This window comes from Phycodurus eques, chromosome 11 (genome assembly GCF_024500275.1).
Source record: "Phycodurus eques isolate BA_2022a chromosome 11, UOR_Pequ_1.1, whole genome shotgun sequence".
NCBI lineage: Eukaryota > Metazoa > Chordata > Actinopteri > Syngnathiformes > Syngnathidae > Phycodurus > Phycodurus eques.
The window spans coordinates 8,929,883-8,951,865 of NC_084535.1; the positions used below are offsets into that span (position 1 = coordinate 8,929,883).

The 21,983-nt window shown below is 43.5% G+C and overlaps 1 protein-coding gene across 1 annotated transcript in view; it reads right to left on the bottom strand.

The window, feature by feature from the left end:
* The window catches only part of grid1a (glutamate receptor, ionotropic, delta 1a), a 269,061-nt gene extending 247,110 nt beyond the window's left edge, over nt 1-21,951 (bottom strand). Inside the window, exons 1-2 of the mRNA XM_061690419.1 lie at nt 21,873-21,951; nt 20,755-20,910 (exon numbers count right to left, since the gene is read on the bottom strand). Coding sequence (XP_061546403.1) covers nt 20,755-20,910; nt 21,873-21,951 — 235 coding nt within the window. The remainder of the gene's footprint in view (nt 1-20,754; nt 20,911-21,872) is intronic.
* Between the last annotated feature and the right edge of the window lie 32 nt (nt 21,952-21,983).

A 21,983-nucleotide genomic window follows, 5' to 3' on the forward strand; every position in this document is an offset into this window, starting at 1 on the left:
GGTGATTCGTTTTCCTCCCCCAAGCCCGGTCTTTGTGAAATGGGATTTTTTGCAATGTTGTCTAGCAAAACAAAATTATGGCATAGACTGTACAGCCATAAGTAGCACACTTCAGGTGTCATTGTCTCCCATTACCATTACCATTATAGACGGGACGGGTTTATTGACGAGAATCAAGCGCAGGGCTCCCACTAATTACAAGTAGTGCATTCAGCATCATGATGAGTTGGATTTTGAATCATTTGTTTCTATGCTTTACGTGAAACCAGCCTGTGGCGCAACCGCCGCTCCACATGAAATATAGAGATGTTTACTGGGGGAAAACTCCACTAAAGCAGACCGCTGCGTGGCATTGAAATGAAGAACTGCGGACAACCGTGCGGGGCAACTGTTCAACTCGCAAATGTTTCATCCCGTTTCCCTCCGTCTCATCCTGGTTGCAAGTCCTGCCAGGGCGTTGCTAGGAGGAAGCTGGCGCTGCCAAAAAAAAGATGACATCGGCTTGATCGACATCCCCCCGCTGTCTTAGACAAAAGGCGAAGAAGATGGAGAGATGGTTTGAAGCGCCGCCCGCCACCCATTGCTCGCCCCTGGGGCCAAACTACTTCTCCGCTCAACCAACTCATCTCTTCGGAAAAGCTCCTCGACGTCTTGATTCTTACTTGATATCAGGGCTGCTCGTCAGTTACCTCAGTCAAGCACAAAAAGAGCAGCATGCAAAAACTAAGCCGAAGCGTGAAATTTCCCAGGATAACTGTGCACATCAGAGCATTGATTGTATCTAGTCGTCATGTTACAGTCCGCCTGTATTGTACTGTATTACTGCTTTAAATGCTGCAGTGTATCTTCTTCACAAAAGCAACATTAAAAGCAATTTCCTGAAGTTATTCATTGGCTTGAGGTCCTGTAATGTACCCTGAGATCTCTCGTACAGTCATACATGCAGGCGCTTTGAATTTCAAAGTTTTGTGAGACTTGAGCCATATTTTTGCCACCACTTTTGATTGTATTCTGACTTTACAAGCTCCACTCTATATGGTTCTGGGCCAGGAAGTTATAGTTAATCAGGAACCTAGCGCGTCTTATTTTTATTGAGAATGGGCTATTATTTAAATGAAAGCTGCTTGGAATCACATTTTCTGTTCTCAACTGAGCTGCAGACATGATTTTGAATACGAAATTAAACTAAACATTCCTTTTATATATATATATATATATATATATATATATATATATATATATTGCATTAGGCACTAGGGATGGATTTATAAATTTATTCATTTTATCCTAACCTAATTCTGACGATCCTGAGGCACTAAGCACCTTCCGCACAATGGGAATTGACTTTGTAATACATATAACGTCCACCGTGAGACTGCAGTCGTGTGCTTTTAATTTCAAAAAGCTAAACGCAGGAGGCCCCGCTTTTATGAGCTCATATATTAGACGTATGTAGTCACGTGTAAGACACTGTGGCTTTTGATGACCAAGAAATTACCCTCGTCTAATGACTGTGCCTGCTCCGAAGGGCCCTGGTGGGACCGATGCAGAGGATAATAGAGCCATATTTTGGCTTAGTGCGAGGCTACAACTCAGCTGAATACATTATTCAAATCCAAAGTGGATTTAGAGGACGTTTGCCCCCAAGTGGGATGGAATATGTGTTGGTCTAGCAGCTTTGGAAAGCGCTAGCTTGGCTAATATTTTATAAGCTGGCTAGCAACTAGCTTAGCAACATCCTCGACGAGAAACCGCAGATTGTACAGTTGTGCAAATGATAAATATACGCGACTTTAATGCATGTTAACATACCGGAGGTAAAAAAGGAAATGCTCGTTTCATTTCAAGTTCAGCTTACAAGAATTCAGTAGGATTTTGCACCGATATAAAAAAAATATGGGGGGGATTGTTCGTATTTTTTCAACAAAATAATACTAGTAATAGGGGTACTAGTAGTAATAAAATTAGTAATTACGACAGTAGTTGTAAATAGAATAGTGGTATTTGGAAACAGCAATTACATTCATAATGTAATTAGGCAATAATAGCAGAAGTAGCAATAGTAGTATCAGTAAAAGTAGCATCAGTAGTGGTAACAGTCTTGGAAGTAGTGGTAATAGTATTTCAAGTAATGGTACAAGTATCAGCGGCACGGTGGACGACTGGTTAGAGCGTCAGCCTCACAGTTCTGAGGACCCGGGTTCAATCCCCGGCCCCGCCTGTGTGGAGTTTGCATGTTCTCCCCGTGCCTGCGTGGGTTTTCTCCGGGCACTCCGGTTTCCTCCCACATCCCAAAAACATGCACAAATTGGAGACTCTAAATTGCGCGTAGGCATGACTGTGAGTGCGAATGGTTGTCTGTTTGTATGTGCCCTGCGATTGGCTGGCAACCAGTTCAGGGTGTACCCCGCCTCCTGCCCGATGACAGCTGGGATTGGCTCCAGCACGCCCGCGACCCTAGTGAGGAGAAGCGGCTCAGAAAATGGATGGATGGATGGTACAAGTATCAGTAGTCGTAGTGCAAGTGGTAACAATAGTAACTGTATATTAAATAGGCATAGTAGGAGTAATCGTGGTAATGTTGTAATAGTAACAGTGGAGTAAAGTTAGTCGTAACTCAAAGAAGTGGAAACGGTAATAGCTGTCGGAGTAATGACGTAATAGAATTAGTAATTGTAGAAGTTGCAATAATACCGACAGTAATAAAATTAATGTCGTAATAGCAGTAGTTGTGCAGTAAAAATAGCAACAGAAGTAATAGTAGTAACAGTAATAGTAACACTACAATAATAGAAGTACTACTAGCAGAAGAATTAGTATTCGCAGAAACAGTAATAGCAGTAGGATTAATAGTATAAGTAATAGTGGAGTTTGAAGTAAATAGAAGAGAAAATAAATAGTAGTAGCAATAGTAGTAGTGTAGGGCAGTAGTAAGAGGAATAGTACGACAGTTACTACAGTGGTAGTGACAGCAGGAGTGGTAGGAGCAGGAGGAAGAGTTGTAGTAACATATTTGTTGTGGTCCATTAGTACGTACGTTTGTTCATGTCGAAATAATACGGCTTCACTGAAAAGTGTTCTCGAATGCAGCATATCTGCCATGTTTGTGTTGTCGCAGTACACGACATATTTCTTTGGACAAGCACACAGCGGGGATTTGCACATCTGCGGGGAAGGCGCGCAGGTACCGTGACACTCATGTTGTTGGAAAATAATCCACTCGCAACACAATACTGGAGCTTAACTTTTCTTACCATTTATTGACGTGAGCTTTTCTAAACGGAGGAAGCAAAATACGCGGGTTCCCGGGAGTGAGAAGGAAGTTTTGCCTCAAAGAAACCCACTGTGTGTGTGTCTCTCATTTCTCTGTGGGTGACACGATAAAGTGAGCTGACTCACCTGCCTGTGGTGTTCCAGGGGAAAAAAAAAAACAAAAAACGAATCATTCACTTCACCTCAGGTCAGAAGCGGTCTGCGCATATAAAACGTGGCCTCGACGGCGCGCTAATGCGGATCCATTACAGCCGGGCTAGCCAAAGTCCGGCCCGGGGGCAAATTGGGGCCCTCTGCGTATTTGAATAAGAAAAGTAAACACGGCCCTCGTGAAAAGGTTGGGGGGGGGGGGGGGGGGGGGGGTAAAGTTAGGACACTTATTATTCAAAAAATACAAATGTAAAAAATTGAATTCTTTTATTCAATTAGGTTGAATGAAAATCATAGAATTATAAACCAATTAGAATGTTACAAGATTTCTGGGGGGACTAACAAGATACTTTGATATAAAATGTCTGCACACCCCTGTTCAAACATCAGGTTTGTGATATTTTAAAAATATATTTTAAAATTGAAATCTACTGTATGAGGGGGAAGTGAAAATAGATAATGTGGCTGCACAATTGTGCACACCCTAATATACCTGCATTCAGAATTAACCAAACATTCAAACTCACGTTAAATGGAGAGTCAGCACATACCTGCCATCATTTAAAATGCCCCCGATTAATCCCAAACAAACTTCAACTGTTCTAGCAAGTAAATTTCATTTTCTTTCAGTTAGGTTCAACAGGTTATAGGTCACATGAATAGTGGAAAAAGTTTTAAATGATCAATTCCGGTCTCATTACAAAAACCTGTCATCTCAACACAGGTCTGTATACTTTTTATATCCACTCACATTTTTTAAGATATCAGACGTAACTTTTTGCTTCGTCACCAATAAATCACAGTTTTCTTTACTTTGAATGTTAACTGCTAAGCAGTGATTCCAAATCAATGCACTGTGAGAGATCGTGAAAAGTTCTTATTTCTTTTAATTGGTCCAAACATTATTTAGTTACAAGTAATTCATCCTTTTTTATCTATATCAGAGACTTATAGTGACAGGCAGAACAATTAAATGCTCTTCCACTAGGCAGCAGAAGTTACAATTATACTGTGTGGCCAATATTATTTCAGTACATTTACTTTATATGTTTTTTTTTTTTTTTTTTTTTACATTCCATGAGATTTTTTGTAATGAAAAATATGTACCTCATCTCAACCTCTGAAACACTGGCTTAACGCATGCTCACCGAAAGCCTATTGAATTGGTTTTAGTATGTTTCATAAACAAGGTGAAGTGGGCCCCACTCTTACTTCCATTTTTCTCCAAGTGGCCTTCAATGGATAAATAAATAGACCTTCATGCAGCTAAGCAGGGACTAGATGTGCTAGGAAAAAGGAGGAAAAAAATGTAAAAAAAGAAAAAAAGTTAAACAAAAAAAAAGTGTTTCATTGCAGATCTCTGCTGCTCAAAAGGTAGAGTTGATGCAAATCATAAGAGGGGCCGGGGAAATACAATGTACTCGCTAAGGTCAGTGTGGAGTAGAGGGTGTTTCTTAGCTGTAAGTGGCTCCTCAGGCCCCATCAACGGAGGTGACCGAGCCACAGCTCGTCATTTTCAGTGCACCACAGTTTCCCAACCTTTACTAAGCCAAGGACCAAATGTATTTTACAGTGGTGGGGAACACATATATATTAAAAAAAAAAAAAAAAAAAAAGTTAAATAAATTTTAAAAAATGAAAATCACCCCGGCAAGCATTTTTACTGACAAGAATGCACTGAGTTTGAAAACTTGCAGTGTTTCGTTGAACACAAAGCTGACTTTTCCTGTTATTTTAATGTCTCACATTACAAATCTATTACTGGATTTAAAAAAAGAATTATAGTGGTAATAGTAGTCACTTTTGTAAAAGTAGCAATTGCTACCCTGTTGTCTTTTACACCTTATGTTAGCTATTAGAGTGAATCATTTGCTGAACATGCACTTTAAAAAGACAGCCAATAGCTTGCTGGGAAAAGGAAACCAGCTGAAGCCAAGTAAATCAACGCAAGGTTAACAAAAAAAAAAAAAAAAGGCAGTAATTATGCAACAGCATGTGACAAACCAGACACCACCATACATAGTGATGCCTATTTAATTATTATTTATTTGGGTGCAGCAGGGTGGGGGGTTTATCACGCTTACAGACCAGTTTTGCCTCCGTGTGCCCCCCACCCTCTCCTCACTCCTCTCCGGTGACAGATGCCGCCGCTCAGTGCCCGTGTCTGTGGGCAGTAATGCAAACAATTGCTCCCAAATTCATTTCGCTGTCAGTCCATTGACGAGGCCTGGCGAGCGGAGTCCATCATTTCGATTGAATTCACCAGTCCCTTTTTCTGTTTTTTTTTTCTTCTCCTCAAGATCCCTTCCTGTCGCCGATTCCCGTTTAGCCTCTCGGTGGATTTACTCCGGGGCCGACTCACCGCTCCTCATCTCGTCCTGGAATTAAAGAGTCTTGGAGCTGCCAGTGATGCAGGTGGTGCCTTGTAAATTACACATACGCACACACACAATCCACTAAGAAGTTAGTGGCCCCCTCATGACCACCAGCTCTCCCTCTCAGCACACTCACCACAGCAACACTTTAAAAAACGTTTTTTTTTGTTTTTGTTTTTTAAAAAAAAAATAAATAAATACTGCAATAGCCGTTTTTGTGTTCATCCAACCACATTTTGGTAAGTAGCCGTTTCTGCTATCCGCAGTGAAAATGACGACGTACTCTTCGGCAATCATCTCCACGCCATAAAGCTTTATTAGCAAACCTCTTTTAAGGCGATGTAACATGGCTGAGAGGTCCCACAGAGAAACTGGTTCTCTCCGTGTCTTTGCAAAGAGGAGCGTCAGCAAACAAAGCTGACTCTCCAGAATTTTGTCACAAGAAAGAAGCGAAACAGTTGGTCTTGATTTTTAGATGAGCTCCTAGCAAAAATAGAACATTCTTTGCATTTATAAAAATACTTTACTATTTTTTTCCCCTGATACTGTATCATTTTGTACAGTGTTTGATGACCGCCCACGGTGTCCAATGTGAAAATAAAGTGAAGCACTCATCTGAAAACGTCTCATTTGTTCATGGAGATGGTCTTTTACAAGGAGATTTTTCAGTAGCGCATGCGCCCCTTTTCCACTGCAACGTTCCATTATGCCTCAGTTTTCCACTTCAAAATACCCTGGCGTCCAAAAATGCAGGAAACTGAGGAAAAAATGCCAAATTGAACGCATCAAGGAGATGCCCTGTTAGCAGAGAAGATTTTATTGAAAATACAAGAAAATGGCTTACTACAGTTAAATGAAGACTGACGAGCATAATACACATCTAGAACTAAGGCAACATGATAAACTGACATTAGTATGTGTTGATTTTGTTGAAGAATGTATGTATGAGTATTTGTGGGTTATTTGTGTATAGATACTGCATGTACTGTATACATTTGAAGCTCGTGCATATATAGCACTTCCTGATGGACAAGTTATGTTAATGTAATAAGGTCATAAAATAAGTTTTGCGTCTTCGTACTCCCTTTCGGAGCAGCGATTAGCTCACATTTATATTGAATATGGTTTTTACATTTCTTTTTGTGCTCAAGTTGGAAACAAACAAACAAACAAAAACAAAAAAAATAAAAAAATAAATCAATCAACAATGTACAGTAGACCCCCACATACTCACTGTTTGTGGAATTTTTACCATTTTATTTCCATTTTTCCTCAAATGTTTTCAACTTTAAATTTTTTTTCCCTTCTTGGCAGTTTATTCCTGCTTACTCAATAATTTTGGGGGATTTAACAAAAGTAATATATATTTTTCAAAGCCATCATAATGACCGACAATTAACTACAGATTTTCACTATTTGCGGTTGGCTCGGTCCCCCGTGAATTGCATAAATATACAAGCACACAGTTTAGAAGCAAACACACTGATTGCTACATGCCAGGATGCACAAACAAACTCTCGCTCCCACTCGTCATCCATCCATCCAACCCGCCTCCATCATCTCTGGCTCATTTTTTCTCTCTCCTCTTTTCTTCCCACCCCCTATGCGGCCGAATAAGAACGAAGCAACTGAAGAGGAAATGACCAAACCGACAACGCGGGGATGGTGATTCATCAACATGGACGCAGGCTCAGGGCCACATCAGCTGCAATGCGATTGGACGGGACCCATCCTGCGGGAGACTCACGGACTCAAACAGGTAGAGCGATATTGACGGGTCAATCTAGAGCGGTGGAGGGTGGAACGAAGGAAGGGAGAGGGTGGGGGGGGGGGGGGGGGGGTTGGCGGCCGTTTGGGATCGAAACAAAAGCGCCGACATCTGTCACAGTTCTCGCTTCTTACGAATGCGTCGTACTAAAGACGACAGGAGTGAGCTATCACGTCAGGAGATTTGCGATATCGGTGGAACACGCGTAGGTTTATGTAAAATCCGCAGCTCAATGGGCTGTGAGTGACTCATGCGACGGGTCTGATTGCGCCGCCGTTGTCAGGCTCTCAATCAACGGTGGAGCGACACCGCAACAAGACCGGAAAGTCAATATGGTATCAGACCAGAGTCCCAGTAGATGATCCGTATAATGTAAACTTATCTGACAACATGGTGAACCAGCACAATAGAACGAGAGCCAAAACAAGAGCTGTAGTAAAAAAAATTAAAAAAAATTAAAAAAAATAAAAAGTCTACCTTTAAAAGGATCAGTTTTCATGAATATATAATTTCTTCTGAGATTACATAGCGCAAATAAGTAAACTTATTTTAATGAGTATCGGTTATCTGTTGTATTAGTGATTCTTAGAGTGGTACCACTGCTGGGCCGATACTCCTCGTGATATGCAAAACAATCACTGAATTAAAAGTTCAGTCAGTGGCTTAAACTTTTTTTTTTTTTCTCCCCACCTAGTGTAGTATATTTGTTTAAGTTTTAGTGTAACTTTTGAGTACAACCATTTGCATTTAATGTTTTAGATTTTCTTTTGAAACGTATTTGGGTGCAATTCTTATTTAACATCTGTGCTATTCATTTTAATTGAATCATTATTTCAGTTCAGTTTTGTATTTCCCAAAATTGAAAAACAATGCTAATGTTCACACAGAGTATAATGTTACAGTGGCTTCAAACAATTTTAAATATACTTTTGACATTACAACACTGATGGACAAAGTGCTTTGTTTGTATTCATTTTGTAAGATACACTCCTCTTAAAACAATGTTATGATTGTATTTATTAGTTCAAAATTTATAACAGAAGGTCCATCAGTTGATTCAGTACGATGTAATTATGCAGAAGCAATGGTGTAAATAACGGCACGCACAAATAGTGTTTGAAAACTACAGCAAAGTGGAAACCGAGAAAAATAGACCGCTTCAGAGAAGTAGAGACTGCAGCGCATAATAGTGCAGTGTCCAGGGTAAGCTAAGGTTAGCATGTGTTTATTTTGTCCTTCCCAGCTTCTACATAAGGTAGATGTCCAATACTTATGACCAAAGTCAATTTAGGGCTGTGAGAAAACATAAATCCAAAGTTGTAACACTTTTCCCTATCTGCATTCACTTTTTATAGGCAGTCACTAAGCCACCCATAAACCATTCGCTCTCAGCGCAATAACCTGCCCCAAGCATCTTCATTCAAAAATGCCAGTGATGCATTGAAAATCAGCCACCTCGACATCTGCCGGCGAGACGGTGACACGATGGCAGCTCGCTCTAATTGGGCGCCACCGTGTTTGGAACACAACTTCTCACATTTCCTGAAACAGCAGTGAGAAAAGCCATTTGGATTACAGCAAACAAAGCAAATCAAAAGCAAAGCAAGCATTGCTCTCATGTCTCTCACTCTCTCCATTAAAGTAATTTATTTCCATAGTACTTCAAGGAGTCTCAACTGTTACATCCTTTGCGCCGTGTTTACCCAAATTAAAGTACCAAAATCCTGACATTTACCATGCTGCTCCAACACAGCTTTCAAATGAATCACTTTCTCGGAAGCTAAACACACAAAGCCTTTCATTACAAAGCACTGCCCCCCCCCCCTCCCCAAATTGCCAATAGGTGTGAATGCTTCCTCCCCCCCCTCCCCCCGAGTTGCATCCTGCGATTGACTCACAACCAGTCCAGAAGGTATCCCCCCCCAACCCCAGCTGGTATAGTCTACCATTACCGATGACCCTAACGAGGACAACAATAGAAAATGGATTGATTTCCTGTATATAAGATGGGGTTACACCGTCCTGTACGGTGGGAGTCTCGTGCTGTGCTGGTAATGCATGCATCTACTTTGAGCTCCATATGTTCTACTTCTGGCAAATGGCTCTCTTTCCCATTCCATTTCCAGGTACAGTTTGGCAGACATTGCTGACTATGAATGTTTCTTAAAAAAAAAAAAAAGTGTGCATCTGTGCAAACTCAAAGTGAACTCCAGGTCATGTAACATGCACAACTTCCCTCAGACATAACCTAGTAAAAGCAGTCTAGGTACATTCTTGCAGATGGGACCTTAAATGATTAAAGGACATGCATCAACGAAAGAACAATTGCACAAAAACAAGGCAGGACACTTTGCATATTCCATATTGCGTTCTTTCCCGCCAACGACTTATGTCCGAGCTCTCTGATGTACAGTGAAATCACGTTTGTTGCACAAAGTGGCAAGGCGAAATGCATGAATGGGCGGCAACTGACGCACGTGGGCTGTTAGGTGACACAGTGTTGCTGCGCGACGCTCGGAGCAAAGCAAGACGGCAGCCATACATGATGCTCTCATTTATCAGGAGGCAGGACATCGCTATGTAACAAAATTTGAATGGGTAAGTTACTGTTGTTCATTACAGACTATGAATGGTGTTGGCCACCTATTGGCGCCATTCATCACGACCTAAATGTCTTCATCTGACTTAATAGGCAAATGTTATTAGACATGAATTGCTTTGCATTAAAAACAATTGAATGCAGCACGAGACTCCCTCCATGACGGTTAATTGGTCAAATTGCTGTTATTGTTTGCCGTTGATTGCATCAAGGCCCAGGGAGCGTTTCAGTGCAACACGATCGATTTTGGTGGCAATTAATACAACCGAATATGTGATGACGAACCGTACTATTAAGACTGAAAATGTCACAAAGACTGTCAATGGTGGTGTGAGACGAATGCCAGCACCATTGGACAACCTTACGACATGCCGCAAGGACCTCGTCCCGCAATAACAGGCTCTCGCACGGCAGGAAACTCAAGACTGTGACACATCGCAGCGCTCTTGTAAGGCTGAAAGCGTGAAAAGGCCTGAAAAGGAAAGCAGAGCGGCCCTGCAAACAAGCCACTTCATGACGCCATCCGCCATTGAAGACGTCCAGCAGGGGCCATCAGGCTCGGAAATGGCAGAAAGCAGCAGGAGTTCTGGTTGTTCGTAGCGAAATGAGGGAAGGGAAACATGTGACCTGAAATAGTCTTTGTAAAGTCTTTCATCTTGTGAGGAGAGGAAGAGGCCAAGAGAAATTGAGGAGAAACCTCCACCGCAACATTTAAATTAATCAGAGATCAGTCACCGCTGATTGTGTGCAGAGGCTAGGTGTGTTCAGTCTGATCTTTATTTCGGTTTTAAGAAGTCCAAGATGACGTCAGCAAAGGACAACACCCACGCAGGCCTCCACTGTGGCAAAACTCCTTAGCGCATTATTCTGCTCAGTACGACACTGGCGAGGAAAGAGGAGTTCAGTATCGACCGAGAATTTTCCCCACCCCTGGATTCTTAACCCGACGCGCCATCCCATTTTCACATTGCTTTCTCCCCAGTAAATTGGAATGTCTGATGAGTAATGGTAGAATCTGTCATCTTGCACAGCGGCTGCCATTTTTCACATTCAGATAATTAGATGACATCATCGTCATCTGGGACAAATGCTTTGGCAGTGAGCCTTGGTTGGTTTTAGTTCAGATTCTGGTTACACACACACCTCTGATACTACATCGCAAGCCAGAAAATTCACAGTGTGACAAGCACCCCGATCCTGCACCTTACAAACTCAATCTTAAAGACACCAGATCGCAACCACGATTGAGTTTGCATCCCTTTATTTACGTTTTTTAAATGTGTGTCATCTGTGTAAAAAGTATCAAGCCTATTTTGACAAAGGAGTAAAAAGTACAGTTCTGTTTTACAATGTTTCAATTAAAAGTAAGAAGTCATAAAAAAAATTAGATACCTGAAAATCTGCATTACAGTACATTAAGAATTTGTACTTTGTTCCTTTCCACAAATAGCTGTAGGGCCAGTTTTAGGAAGATGAGAGCTTAAGCCCAAAGCCAGACTGAAATGCTCCTTTAGGCTTGCTTAACTCAAAGAAGAAAGGTCCTGGAAAATGTAAAGACTTCTTCCTTGGTACATGCCCCCACCACTATCACAAAATGTCAGTTTTGTGTTATCATGTTAACACGTAAGCAAATAGCAACGGAAACAACAGTCGTGTGCCGTCAAATGTCAGGTGGTCTCTCGACAGCTGAGTCAACATCGACCGTGTTTGTGCTGAAGCGCCGCTTGTGTACCGTGGGACAGGAGCGATCCGCAAACACGCAAAGCCCGATGGGGATTAATTGCTTAGAAGTGCAAACTCCCTGCCGCCTCGTGACCATAACCCACCTGTACCACATGTTGCCAACGTCTACTCATGAAGAAACCGATCCATAAAACCGCTTTGAACAGCCCACTCGCATGCGGGCGTACTTTGGAGAATTGCCGCCGACTTGGAGGCGAGGATCTGGCAGAGCTGTTTGCGCTCCAAGTAATCATCTCGAGCAGTGGCGGGCCGTGCATTTGGTACCCGGGCCTTCAAGTGGGGACGTACCCGACTAGTTTTCCACCACTATCACTTTGCAATTATAGAAACCATCAATACTTTACAAAACCGCCAATATTACAGCTCGCAATGGTCAATATTGATCTAATAGCATTACAAAAACATGTTTTTTAATTAATAGAATACATCATACTCAGCAGAGATGCTGGTTAAATACAGCTTGCTAAAGACGTGTTTTGCCTGTCAAAGTTGGCTGACTGTAACAAAAAAAGAGGACCGAAAAATCGTGACATTGTGGAACAGCTTAGCTGGCCCACTGAGAAATTTAAAATCTGATCGTAAGGAAAGAGTCATTTATTAATTCAGTTTAAATTACATCAGCCAGTATTACTGATTGAGAAGGGGGTGTACCCCGCCTCCTGCCCGATGACAGCTGGGATAGGCTCCAGCACGTCCGCGACCCTAGTGAGGGGAAGCGGCTCAGAAAACGGATGGATGGAACCACAGAGGCTGAAATGTGAACGGGACAAAAAAAATAAAACATTTAAAATAAAACAAAACAAAGAATCCAACATCCACATCGTGTTCCTCACCATAATCACGGTTCGTGGATTCACCAATTTTTTTTCCGAAACTATCCTCTGTTAAAAATGTTTTTGCTGTTTGAGCTCAGTCATTTTATTGTTTTAGTGCCATCTGGGTACCAAGGAACTGTGTAAGGAGTTTAGAGCTTGATTTAGCATGTTGTTACAAGGAACTGTGACAAAATTTTCAGTTTTGCCACCACCTTGTGACATCTATAGACAATTCTATACCATTTTAAGGCCAAGGGGTATTCAACAACCAAATATACAGTAATTCCTAGCTAGGGGAGCATTGTACATGTACTGAAAGCAGTCCAGCCAAGAGAGATGCTATGAAATGAAAAGACTGTTGGGCGGGGGGGAAAAATACAACTTGAACAAATATTCACATTTCAGTTGTAGATGCAGATCAGCACTTGTGTTTAGGCCAGCAGGGAAGGCTTGCCCTGAGGGTTCAACAACTGATCTTGAGATTAACCCTTTACAAACACCGAGGAGATTAAATGGTGAAAAGGTACAACCCCACCTCTGCCGCAGCATCACTTAGCTGATTAAGCCTTTACGTGGATTAAAATAACTATGGTGTAATTAACAGAGCTGGCGAAACGCCACAGCCCCCGCGCCCCCTCTCTTTGTGCCGGAGCCGCTAGAAAAGACATCAAAACACAAACAAATCCATTACTGAGATTTATGCGGCATTATTAAAGTCACGGGCACAGTAATAGTGAACGGGCAACGTTCCATCACATTTAGAGCGCGGCGAGTAATGAGTTGTCATAAACCCGAGAATCAGATGGCGGATTAAATTACCCGTGCCGACATCTTCAAATGAACCATCCTTTCACCTTTTGTCATGACAGATTGCGCACGGAGAGGGGGGGAAATATATAATAAAAGTTTCCGAAAGTGCCTTAGACGGACAGAAGGGCGGAAAGGGATGAAGCCGTCCTTGACTTTACCTTGGCAGGGGTGAACGCTGGAGGTGCGGGGTGTAAAGTGGACTCGGTGGGGCAGAACACAACAAATTACAGCACAGCGGAGGAGCGAGCGTCTACCTGCGCTAAATGGCTTTCTCTTGCCGCTTCACTCGAGTTGACCAAAATAAGAAAAGAAAAAAAACGCACGTAGGCATTGTTTTCCTTGGAAACACCGAACAAATGTGAGGTGCAAAATTTAGCCGTATGTTTGTTTTAGCTCTTACAAAACAAAAAGCAATTTCTCTCATGGTGTCAGGCGGAGGCTGAAAATCTTCCACATAGCTTCTGGAAACTGCTCATTCGGGATCCCCCAGAGGATGAATCTTCTGTGCTACCTGGAGGCATTAAATCATTTCGAGCTTGTCAATCTCCAGAGTTTCTCATCACCTGGTGTTAACTTTCCATAAATCCACTCCGTGGTCCAAAACTCTCCACCCACCTTGTCGAACAAAAATAACGCACCGGTGCTAAACCTACAAGTCGCTAATCAATTGTTGAGGTTGCACTGAAGTCGTATGAGTAATACAAGAGACAACAGTTTGTTTTTTGGACAAAGTTACCTTTTCTTAATAATTTACAGAATGTGATTGTTTTCATTGGGTTTGACTACTTCCTGAAATAAAAAAAATAAAAAATACTTTATGTTCAGTGTAATCAGGCGGTCACCAACGTGGTGCCCACGTGTACCACGGTGGCCCCCAGGGACCACAAGTAGCCCGTACTAAAAATAGCTCACCAGTGATGGGACATTGTGATTTCCTTGGAAAGTTGTAAAAGGGATCATTTCAAAATTTGAGGAGCTGCCTCTTCAAAACAGGTTAACATCGGCTAGCGTGTAAAAATAGGGCTTAAATTCATTCTGGTCTCCGTTAAATCCTATATTGGTCAATCTGTATTCGAGGCAAGGATTTCTCCATTTTTGAGCGTTACATTTCTTGCCGATCATTCAAAGGTTATCAGCGCGATTATGTCAGCAGCAACCGGCAGAGGACTTGCTGCTTAAATGGACTGTGGTAAATATTGAAACCAGAAGCCAGCAGGGAGAACGCAAGGCTGGCAACGGGCCCATTCACCAACAAGGCAAAAATTAAGTTGTTTTTTTTTCGTCAATATCCATCCATTTTCTGAGCCGCTTCTCCTCACTAGGGTCGCGGGCATGCTGGAGCCTATCCCAGCTATCACCGGGCAGGAGGCGGGGTACACCCGGAACTGGTTGCCAGCCAATCGCAGGGCACATACAAACAAACAACCATTTGCACTCACATTCTCACCTACGGGCAATTTAGAGTTGTCAATGAACCTACCATGCATGTTTTTGGGATGTGGGAGGAAACCAGAGTGCCCGGAGAAAACCCACGCAGGTACGGAGAGAACATGCAAACTCCACACAGCTGGGGCTGGGGATTGAACCCCGGTCCTCAGAACTGTGCGGCAGACATTCTAACCAGTCAGCCTGTCCAAATATGGTCAATTTAATATTTTTTTTCACAAATCAATACAAATGGTCGGTCTCCACGTTTTGTTTTATTTGTTTGTTTACAAATTTTCAACGAACTAAATTGCCCCCAGGTGCAAGCGCGTGCGCGAACGGCTGCCTGCCGACACGGGCCCCGCGACTGGCCGGCGACCAGCTCAGGGCGCAACCCGCACCCCGCCCGAAGCCAGCCAGGATAGGCCCCAGCACCCCCGCGAGGACAAAGCGGCACAGAAAATGGACTGAGGAATGGAAGTTACGTTAAGGAAACACTAAAATATTTGGAATCAAAATTAAAATTAACCATTCAAAATTAAGATGAAAAGACAGACAAAACAAAATGCAAAATCATAATTTTAAAATAAATGTGAAAAAAACGGAACATTGGCGGAACATTAAATCTATTCTTAAAATTTTTTTTATAGTTTAAAAAACACCTAAAAATATCTTTTTCCACTTATTGATAGCCACAATGCAAAACCCATCTGAAAAACTAGCTTTTTTTATACAACTACAACTAATAATAATAACTTATTTTCTTGGAGAATGCAATTTATCAAGGTGACATGCCAATTGGAAAATACTAATGTGATTTATTGGGGGAAAAAAAATCTTTAAGAATCAGACTGATTTTCTGGATTTTTTTTCTCATTTTGTCTCTCAGTGGTGAGGTATACCTATGATGAAAATTACAGGGCTCTGTCATCTTTTTAAGTGGGAGAACAACTGATGGCTGATCAAATACTTTTTGCCCCACTGAAAATAAAAAAAGAATGCAGAATGCTATTAGTCAAAAAGAAATCCGCCACTCAGAAAATCATGCAGAAATGATTTGCGTTGCGGGCATCATTTTAAAAAGATTTTTTTCCACCAGAGCTAGCAGGAGATTTTTTTCTTCCATTGCAATAGTGAATAATCATCCATTTTCTGAGCCGCCCACCCCCACAGGGGTCGCGGGAGCGCCGGAGCCCACCCCAGCCACCAACGGGCAGGAGGCGGGGCACACCCCGAACCAACACTAAAACATAATTCTAAGTGACACAGTTCCCCAAGCTGGCGAATTTATCGCATCAATCAATGCAACTTTGCCACCTTTGCGGCCGCTTCCTGTCATGTGTATTCACGGCGGTGGAGCTAAGACCGTAAAAAAGACAAATGTTGGCTTCGTCGCAGCGATGAGTCAAGCACATCCCTGCGCAGCCTCCCGAACGAGAACACAAGTTGCACACTAGTGTGATGTATTTTATTTCGGCCCGGTCTGCCCCCCAGGTGTGTACCTCGCATTTTACTCTGATGGCTATCAATTATTCAAATGATCCGGTACTCGGAATGGAAGTAAACCACTTTGTCTTTTGAGTCAGCTGCTCTACTTAGCCTGCAAGAATGTTGTTGCATATATAGGATGCCATTACTTCCACCAAGGAGCCCAACTGGACCCTATCCCAGCTGATTTTGGGAAAGTCCACCTTGGACTGATTGCCAGTCAATAGAATAAAGAGTATTTACACTCAAACCTATAGACAATTTAGAGTCTTAAAAGAACCTAACAATGGTTTTGGAATGTGGGGTGAAGGTACCCGGATCTCCTGACCGTGAGATATGTGTGCAAACTACTACGCTGCCGATAAAGAATATTGAATGACTGTAAGTCTCCCATTGGTATTATTTACGCAAAGGGCCAACTTGTTTTCTCAACAGTGCAACATACTGTAGGCTGTTTTCACTCCATCCATCCATCCATCCATCCATCCATTTTCTGGGCCGCTTCTCCTCACTAGGGTCGCGGGCGTGCTGGAGCCTATCCCAGCTGTCATCGGGCAGGAGGTGGGGTACACTCTGAACTGGTTGAACTGGTTGCCAAGCAACGGCCAGAGTCTGTCCTGCACAGGTGTGACTTTCCTGCTACTATGTCAAAGCTAAAAGGTAAGCAGAGCTGCCCTGCGTGTTGTTGGTTTCACAGATTAGCATTACCGTGTGATTTATTTTTTATGTAAAATGTTGTGCCTTGGCTCAGCAAAGTTAGGCAAACACCGGTGCAATGTATGAAGTGGTCCCTCCGTGAGTAAAAATGGCTTTTATTGTCTTGAGTTTATGAGCGTTAGATGTTTTTTTTTCCACACCACACAGTAATTGAATGGGTGTAAGCCCAAGAAGATTTGGAATTGCTAATAAACGCCACAAGATAATTGCCAATCAATGCGGTAAAGCCCTTTTTAAATTCTATTAGACAAGGTTATGGCCTGAATGAAAGAAACCTCTCTGCTATGGTCAACATTACTCCTTGGCCCCAAGTTGGCGCCGAGCTCTATTTTTGAGACATGGCTTTAACCTGAGCACAAAAACAGGATGACTTTTTCCAGTGGATAACAGGAACGGTTCCAAATTTTTTTAAATGTAAATTTGTGAACGTCAAACCACATATGTGGGGGTTCACTGTACTTCCTTGACATCAATGAATACATTTAGACCTGGCTTTGCAGCATCTTGCTGCACTCTATCATTTTAGCAGGAGCACAAAAAAAAAAAATTGCCAACAAAATAGGTGAACGCGGGAGTCCGACTGAGGATTACGGTCGTGTGACGTAACGAGCAACGATTACAACGAGCGACGGTCGCCATGACAGCTGTTTGATGAAAATATCTTGTCGGTTTTCGTGGTAAATGTGCGTTTAGTCATCCTCCGGTGGGTCACAAGAGGACTTCAAAGTTTGCAGGCAAGGACACGAGGGAGCCATATAAGGACAAACATGACACTGCAAGTCCACCCCCTCACTTGGCAAGCACATTTTCCTCATCAGCGCCCTTCTTAACTCCCGTGTCCACTCATGCTTATTCAACTCCTTCCTATCCGGCGCTCACTTCCTCAATGATCTCATCGTCATTCCGAGACCTCCCCTCGCTTTTTGCCGCGATGGGGTCCCACCTGCCACTCACGGCGGGAGGGCGGCCGACGAAAGAGCAAAGAGAAAGGTCAACGTATCACGCTTGCCACTCAACACCATGCGAAGGGGTCCAAGGGTGGGGTACCCGTCGATCCCCCGCCCCGTCACACACTTCCTGCCGTTTTTACAACTCCAAAGCAGTCGGAGCTGTAATTAAGATGGGTAGTCAATCAAGGCTCCCAACGGTGAGTCATCACAGGAAATAGGCCACGAATCAGTATCGGTGACAAATTATCTTTGCAGTATGCACTTTAAGTTATATTAAGACTTGCCCTATGTATTCATTTTCACAGAGGCACTGTTTGCAAGACGAGACCCCCCCTAAAAAACTAAAATAATAATATATATATGCCTTTACTGCTTTCAAACTACTGTATGAATTTTAAAAAAAAAGATAATTATAAACTGTCGCGCTTGACTGGTGCAGCACACCCACACCTCACAGAATCACAATGGCACAGTCGGCTTAACCATTTCACTTTAGCAGGGGTCTCCACTCTGGGACATTCCAGTTACATTCTGCATGTCGCTGGAACAACATATCCAATAGTGGCCCAATACTTTTGCATAAACAACAAATGCAGAGTCGCTCTGCCCCTCAAAGGATAAAAATGTGTTGGATCATGTACAAAAAGTAATTCGTGGAAGACTGGCTTGGTAATGAATATAGAAAAAAATAACATTGCTGAATCAAAACCCCTTCAACCTTCTGCAAAACAGCATTTTTATGATGCAGTATAGTTTTCATGACATAATAGATATTTCATGACAGTATAAAGCATTTATGGCAAACTTTCATTGCAAAGACTTTTCATGACCAAGTATTTCATTTTCAGCATAGCTCACGGAAAACGGATTATCTACTAAACGCCGGTGACGACCCAGGCTACATTTCCGACTAATTTAAACACCACCCTATCTAAATTGAGCCGTGTTATTGCTGTCACGTGGAAACGTGACAGCAGCCAGCATGTACTGTACCTTTTGTTTTATGCAGCAAGCTTCAATCGCGGTCGATTCCACGTGTTCCGCAAAAGCGATTTGTAAAGTCGCAACGCAGCCTTGTGAACGGCGACAACCAGGAATCGCAACGAGTCGCTGGGGTCTGTCCGTGTGCCAAGGGGGACGAAAAGGACAAGCCGGCGCGCAGACTTTAAAGGTCCCAGGGAAGCCATTAAAAGCCTTAATGATTCATTTAGCAGAGGATTTTTTTTTTTTTAGTCTTTTTTTTTTTTAATTGCAAACATTAGGCCACTTCTCGTGCACCGGTGGGAGGCGTAACCTTGGCTAAAGTGTTGCGTGCTGGGATCGGACGTGTGTGAAACAAAGCTGAGCAGACAAAGATGGGGGCGGGGCTAATACATGTGCAGCAAGTTGATCAAATAAGATGAAAGCTGAAGACATTTTGCTTAAACGGTCTTTCGATCGGCTTGTCGTCGTCAGTTATCTGAAGCTGTGGTCATGTGACTCACTGCTTCCACCTAGCTTCGCGTCAGCAGAAGACTCCGCGCGCGCACACACAGGAAGAAGACATTCTTCCTTTTCATTCCTTCCCACCTTTCTTCCCTGTCCATCACTTTATCCCTTCTACACCTCTGCCTCACCATCAGTCTTCCTCCCTATCCTTCCTCCCTCCCTCCCTCATTTTCCTTCCTTCCTTGCACCCTGTTCCTTCCTTCTACTTTACCTACCTAACCTCCGACAACATCCAAAATCTTTTCCAGTCCATATCTCATCCCTCACTCATTTTCTTCTCCTTCCCTTCTGCCTTCCAGGCATCCGTTGTCCTCCTTTCAATGCTTCTGCCTTCCCGTTCTTCCAACCTTTCCGCCTTGCTCAAATGTCTTCCTCTCTCTCTCTCCATCTGCCTTCTGGTCCTTTCCTCCTCCTACCTTCCCATCCTAGTCTTTTTATGCCCCCTCTCCTACTTCTCCTTCCTCCCTTGACTTTGTCCATCTGTCTTTTCCAGGTTTTACTCCACCCCCCTCATTCCTTGCCTCCCTTATCCTTCCTTCCACCTTTCTGTTTCCCTTCTTTCATACTCATCCTTCCTGTCTTATTGCCTTCATTACTTCCTTCACCTCTCTTTCCTGTTGTCCTTCCCAAACTTCCTGCCTCTTCCCAACCTTCCTGCACCCTTGCCTCCTACCCACTTCCTTCATCTTGTGCCTTCTTTGCACCGCTTTCCTTCACCCTTCCTCCGTCAAGACTTCCTGCAAACATTCTGCCTTGCCCTCCACCCTTTTCCTTCTTTGTCACCCTTCCTACAAACTTTGCCTTCTATCCATCTTTTGTTGTCCTTCCATCATGCTTCCTCCCTTCCCAACCTCTTACCTCCATTCTTCCCCTCTACTTCCCTCCCATGCGCCCTGTTTTCCTTAATTCTTCTACCATGCTTTCCTTCCCTCCTTCATTCCTTCCTGTGTACCTTCCAGCTTTCCATGATTCTTTCTTCCTGCAGCAATTCCCTCAGCCTTCCTTCCTCCAAACAGGTCTTCCACCCAGCCCTCTTTCACCCATTCCCTCTTCCTTCTGTGACCCTTCCTCCCAACCCTGCGGCCTTCAATCTTTCTTCCACCGACACGATCCAGCAACATTTAGGAAACGTCATAAACGCCAACGTGCCTACCTTCCTGCACGGCCTGGAAGGGGTTGTTGGGCTCGATGAGTTTGACCGAGTGGGTGATCTTCTCACTTTGCAGGATGTCATCGTTCAGACTCAGGTCCGAGATGGCCAGCTGGAAAATCTCGTCATCCCTCACGGCGTTCTCCTCGAATATGGCACCTGTGGAGTAACCAAAACAGGGGTTGATGGGAGAACCAGAACACCCCCATTTTAGTTTGAGAGATCCTTCGCTGTTGTTTCCAAGCGGAAGTACTGCCCAGTCATTCCAGAACCGTGGACAACAACAAGCGTTCCAACTATTGAGCTGCGTGTGTGCGTGTAATGCAAACCAAATAAAAGTCCACCCCGCTTGTCTCTTTAAGGAGTCGCCGTCAGACGAGGCATATATCAACGCTTTTCCGGAAAGGAGAAGTATATTTGGTGCCCGCTGACGTGCATCAGCCAATAGGACTTGGATGGAGTCCCAGTGCTGCACTAAAAGCTGATGACGGAGCACCTGCTGCTGGCCCAGACTGTTGCAGCAGCAGCAAAAATGGTGAGAGGCACTGCTGCATGCGCACAGCACAGCTAACATGTTTGGTGATTTAACACTGCAACACCATGCAGCTAAACGTATGCGGAGGAGGTGAGGTTAGAGGGGAGCCTTGCCCGGTCTTGGTGTGAGGGGGGTAGAACCGGTGTGCGGCGCACAAAGAGGCTCTCTATGCGTTCTGCATTGCTAAAAAGTCCACTGACGTCCTCCCTCGCTGCTCTTTATTGACATGACAATCACGTCCCGGTGGAAGTTGAAGCTTGCCGGCATAAAGACGGGAGCTACACCTCATCCATTTTTGGGCTATTTCAAACCACCAGCCCGACAGAAAACAGTTGATTCTTGTTCTAAACGTGCGTTTATTTAGAGATGTGCGGGTTGAAAGACGAGACTCCCGCATTTGGACGCGCGTGTCACATATGCAGCAAAAAACAAGGTGGACGGCTGTGATAATCAAGAACCAGGGGAGGCTGGCAATAACTTTTCAGCCTCGGAGAGACGAATTCAACGCCGAAATATCAACGGAGAATTGCGCAAAGCGAAAAGCGCTGCAAGCGCTTATTTTCACCTGCATGTGCGCGCGGCTTACCGATGTGTATGATGGAGTCCCCTTCGGCCGAGTTGCATTGCAATATCCACAAGGAGAGGCAGACCAGCAGCGGCTCCATGGCGGCATGCAGCAGCACAAGCAGCTCATCCA